General features: G+C 56.4%; 1 protein-coding gene across 1 annotated transcript in view; it reads right to left on the reverse strand.

Annotated features, from left to right (window-relative positions):
* The window catches only part of LOC308149761 (rho GTPase-activating protein 12-like), a gene marked incomplete at its 5' end in the record, with an annotated part of 52,934 nt that extends 49,459 nt beyond the window's left edge, over positions 1-3,475 (reverse strand). Inside the window, one exon of the mRNA XM_080522652.1 lies at positions 2,693-3,475. Coding sequence (XP_080378778.1) covers positions 2,693-3,475 — 783 coding nt within the window. The remainder of the gene's footprint in view (positions 1-2,692) is intronic.
* Between the last annotated feature and the right edge of the window lie 1,525 nt (positions 3,476-5,000).

Below are 5,000 nucleotides of genomic sequence, written 5' to 3' on the forward strand. Positions count from 1 at the left end.
CGGGATGAAGTTAACTGCTGTTCGATGAGAATGTCTGAGAGAAGTTGAAAGGCTAACACACACACACACACACACACACAGTCCTTCTTTAATCTCATAAGATGCCTGAGCCAGCTGGCACTGTGAACACAACATTCTATTTCTCTCTTCCTCTCTCTCTCTCTCCGGATCGAGGTGTCTCCCTCCTTCTCTCTCTCTCTCTCTGCTACAGGCCAGCCAGGAGAGGGGGATGAGAGTATCATCACCACCAAGCAGAACACCATCACTCTTTATTGGACCAGACCTGTGATTGGTGGAGGAGGGTGTGAGTGACAGAGGGTGGGCAGGGCCAGGGGAAATACAGGTAGCCACTTGACACCTGGGTCTGTCACACACACACACACACACACACACACACACACACACACACACACACACACACACACACACACACACACACACACACACACACACACACACACACACACACACACACACACACACACACACACACACACACACACACACACACACACACACACACACACACACACACACACACACACACACACACACACACACACACACACTGTTAAGAGGAAAAACAAACAAACTGCACAGTGAAAGTAGGACAGTTTCGCTTCGTCATTTTCCGCAGTTAAGCAGTTCTCCACAGGCACCAACAGTACAGAGGGCATTGTTTGTATATATGGTGCCAGGAAAAATCTATCAATGCAGGACTACTATTTTGTTCACACACACACACACACACACACACACACACACACACACACACACACACACACACACACACACACACACACACTCAAACACACTCAAACACACACCTATTGTAATTGTCCCCTGTATTGAAGTGGAGTTTCTGCAGTGGGGCGAGAGAACAAAACAGAGGGCTTTGGTGGCACACACACACACACAGAGACACACAGAGACACACACACACACACACACACACACACACGGCTGGCTGCCTACATAAGCAGAACTGGCTGGGCGGCTTTGACCTTTCCCTTGGGCAGTGTTTCCACGGCCACTTAGAGAGAGAACACTCCGGAACTCTGGAGCTGAGCAACATTCCTTCCTTCTCGTAACTGGAGACCTGTTTGACTCCCTTCCTTATTCCGCTCCACACATTACAATGACCTCGTCCTCCTATTTCTACCTCCACCAGCCTCCCCGGGTGTAGATCAGCCCTTCTGCCTGGACTCTCACTGGCCACAAGACTCAGGTTTACACTGTGGAGTCGTCATCCGACTCATCAACATTCTCCACATGCTACATGCTAACCAGTCTACTCCACACCCAGCCCACGCCTCAGGTTTTAGAGTTGTTTGGGACACCCCCCCCCCACCCCCACACAAACACACAGCATGACCTAGTTTCTATTCAGTCACTGGGGCCATTGTTCCCCCAGCAGACGGTACAGGACAGGGCCAACACCACCCTGCAGCTAGCCCAGGGGAACAGGTCCCTCATGGAGCTCCACCAGGGGGACCAGGCCCCTCACACAGCTCCACCAGGGGGACCAGGCCCCTCACCTAGCTCCACCAGGGGGACCAGGTCCCTCAGCTCCACCAGGGGGATCAGGTCCCTCAGCTCCACCAGGGGGACCAGGTCCCTCAGCTCCACCAGGGGGATCAGGTCCCTCAGCTCCACCAGGGGGACCAGGCCCCTCACACAGCTCCACCAGGGGGACCAGGTCCCTCACGCAGCTCCACCAGGGGGACCAGGCCCCTCACACAGCTCCACCAGGGGGACCAGGCCCCTCACCTAGCTCCACCAGGGGGACCAGGTCCCTCAGCTCCACCAGGGGGATCAGGTCCCTCAGCTCCACCAGGGGGACCAGGTCCCTCAGCTCCACCAGGGGGATCAGGTCCCTCAGCTCCACCAGGGGGACCAGGCCCCTCACACAGCTCCACCAGGGGGACCAGGTCCCTCACGCAGCTCCACCAGGGGGACCAGGCCCCTCAGCTCCACCAGGGGGACCAGGCCCCTCAGCTCCACCAGGGGGACCAGGCCCCTCACCTAGCTCCACCAGGGGGACCAGGCCCCTCACCTAGCTCCACCAGGGGGACCAGGTCCCTCACGCAGCTCCACCAGGGGGACCAGGCCCCTCACGCAGCTCCACCAGGGGGACCAGGCCTCTCACCTAGCTCCTCCAGGGGGACCAGGCCCCTCACCTAGCTCCACCAGGGGGACCAGGCCCCTCACCCAGCTCCACCAGGGGGACCAGGCCCCTCACCCAGCTCCAACAGCCAGCCCTGGCAGGCAAGCCATAGTTAACTGCCCTGTTCTGGGCCACCCTCCCTGGGATCAGGAAAGCCACAGAGACACACATACTGGAACTATATAAGGAGGCCTATATACTGCTCCATGTTCAGGATCCTGAAACAAAAAATTAGCCTACACTCCAAAACTGGTTCATCTGAGAGAGAAAAAGTGCATGAGAGAGAGACAGAGAGAGAGAGAGAGACAGAAAGAGAGAGAGAGAGACACACAAAGAGAGAGAGACAGAGAGAGAGAGAGAGAGAGACACAAAGAGAGAGAGACAAAGAGAGAGAGACAAAGAGACAGACAGAGAGAGAGAGAGAGAGAGACAAAGACAGAGTCAGACAGAGACAGACAGAGAGAGACAAAGACAGAGAGTCAGACAGCGAGCGTTCTGGTTCTGGTTCTAGAACCTTCCTCCTACCTGCAGATGTTCCGTGGAGCTGCTGCTCAGCTCGTCTCCGGACTCCGAGTCGTTGCGTCTCTCCGAGCCCTCCGAGTCGCCCTGGCCGCCGGCGTCTGCGTCCAGGGGGGTGCGGCGCAGCTCCGGGGAGTGTGCCCGGGCGCGGGGCAGCGTGGGGTGGTGGGGGTGGTGGGAGGGGTTGTTGTTGTTCTGCAGCAGGATGTCCGCCAGGGCGCGGTCGTGCTCCGTCGTTGGGCTGCCGCCACCGCCCGGGTTCTGGTTCTGGTCCCGCCGGGCCGGAGGGGGGGTGAGGTGACCCCCGGAGGAGGTGGACGGCGAGCGGGAGGAGGGGGAGTGGCGGCGGGGGTGGCCGTGGCGCGGACCCCCGTGGACGCTGGACGACGTCTCCCCCTGGCGGTGGAGATGGAGGCTCTCGTCGGAGCGGCCCAGCTCCAGGGTGCCGGGGGGCTTCTCCCGGACCGACCCCCCGGAGCGACCCCCGACACCCCCGCCGCCTCCGCCTCCGTCCCTCCCCAGGTAGCGGGGCGGGGGCATGAGGGCCCTGCGGACCTCCCGGACGTACTGGGCCGGCACGTAGAAGGCCTTGGAGCCCTCCTCCCTCCTCACCTGCCACCAGTCGTCGTTGCTCTTCTTCACCAGCAGGAAGCACTCCCCCTGGTGAATGGAGACGGTGCGCTCCTTGGCCTTGTACTCGTAGTCGTACTCCACCTCGATGTACACCTGGCCCGGGGCGATGGGGAGCTCGCAGCCCCGGTCGCGGTCTCCTCGGTCCCGGTCAGTCATAGCGACGACGGCGTTGTCGACGACCACCACCACCACCACCACCCCCGTGGCAGAGGCTCCTTAGACGATGAGGCGGCCTGGGGGAGCTGGGGGGCAGGGGAGGGGGGGGCAGGACCCAGGGCTGGGGTGGGGGGGAGGGGAGGGTGGATCACTGCGGTAGGGGGGCGGCTCTTCTCTGCAGCATGGCCTCACTGGGGGGGGGGGGGGGGAGAGGAAGAGACATGAGTTGATTTGATTCTTGTTAGTTTGCTCACACATACGCACGCGCACGCACACGCACACACAGACGCACAGACGCACAGACAGAGATGGACAGGCTCCCAGGCCTGACTTAGGCCACATTCACACTGCAGTAAAATGTGACCCAAATTTTTTTGGCCGACACGCGACTCAGGTCTGATGTATTCATGACCGTGGGAACAGCGCAAGTCATATAATGCGCCCCCGTCTGAACTGTCAAGTCGCGTTTAATGCGACTTTTACGTCACTCTAGCAGGGTTGCCAGATGGGATTGACAATTTACAGCCTAACCAGCCCATAACCGCTAAATCCAGTAGCCCATTCGGTGGTAACCCACCCCATCTGGCAACCCTGCACTCTAGACGCAATTGCTCATATTATAGGCCTATTTTGCTCATATCTTTATCGGCTTCCGCTGCACAAAAACTTGAAAATGAAACCGGTTGTAACATGTTATCCTATATATATTATCCTATATATTATATATCATAAATCTAGATATACTTGCAGTATACAGAGTAGACCTGTATCCTACAAAGAGACTTAGATTTAGATTTAGTAATCTAAAAATTAATTAGACCCCTATACTTTTTTATTTGTTTTTTTGTGTCTTTTTATTTTACTACTCTATCTTTTCAGTTTGTAAAGCGTCTTTGAGTGTCTAGAAAAGCGCTATATAAGCCAAATGTATTATTATTATTATCCTTGGTTACTTCTGTAAACAGTGCGCTGCGTGTGACATCCTGACGTCATTGTTATTGTCCTTCTGCGCATGCTGGTCTGTTCAGGGCCGTGGAATGTTCACACTAGTCAATGTAGGTCAAATATAGGTCACACTTTAAAAGTCATGTGAACTGCCAAACAAAAAAATCGGATCTGTGTACCAATTTGGAATTGATCATCAAGACCTGCCGTGTGAACGTAGCCTTATATAGCACCTTATTCCAAAGCGCTTTACAACGGCCTCTCATTCACACACCAATGGCGGCAAGCTACCATGCAAGGTGCCAGCCCCGCTCATTGGGAGCAATTTGGGGTTCAGTGTCTTGCCCAACTTCGACATGTGGCCAGTCGGGGCTCGAACCGCCGATCTGCCAACCTTGCGATCTTAGACGCCGACTCTACCTCCTGCGCCACAGCCGCCCTAGGCCTAAACCCAGGCAGAGTTGAACACTGCTCATAGGCTCATTGGTGGATGAGATTAGATTAGATTAGAGGGAGTCTCTGGGATGAGTACACAGCACTCTCTGTGATGTCCGTGTCCATCTCTCTCTCTCTTCTCCTC

Source organism: Nansenia antarctica (assembly GCF_963989245.1).
Source record: "Nansenia antarctica genome assembly, chromosome: 2".
Classification (NCBI taxonomy): Eukaryota; Metazoa; Chordata; class Actinopteri; order Argentiniformes; family Microstomatidae; genus Nansenia; species Nansenia antarctica.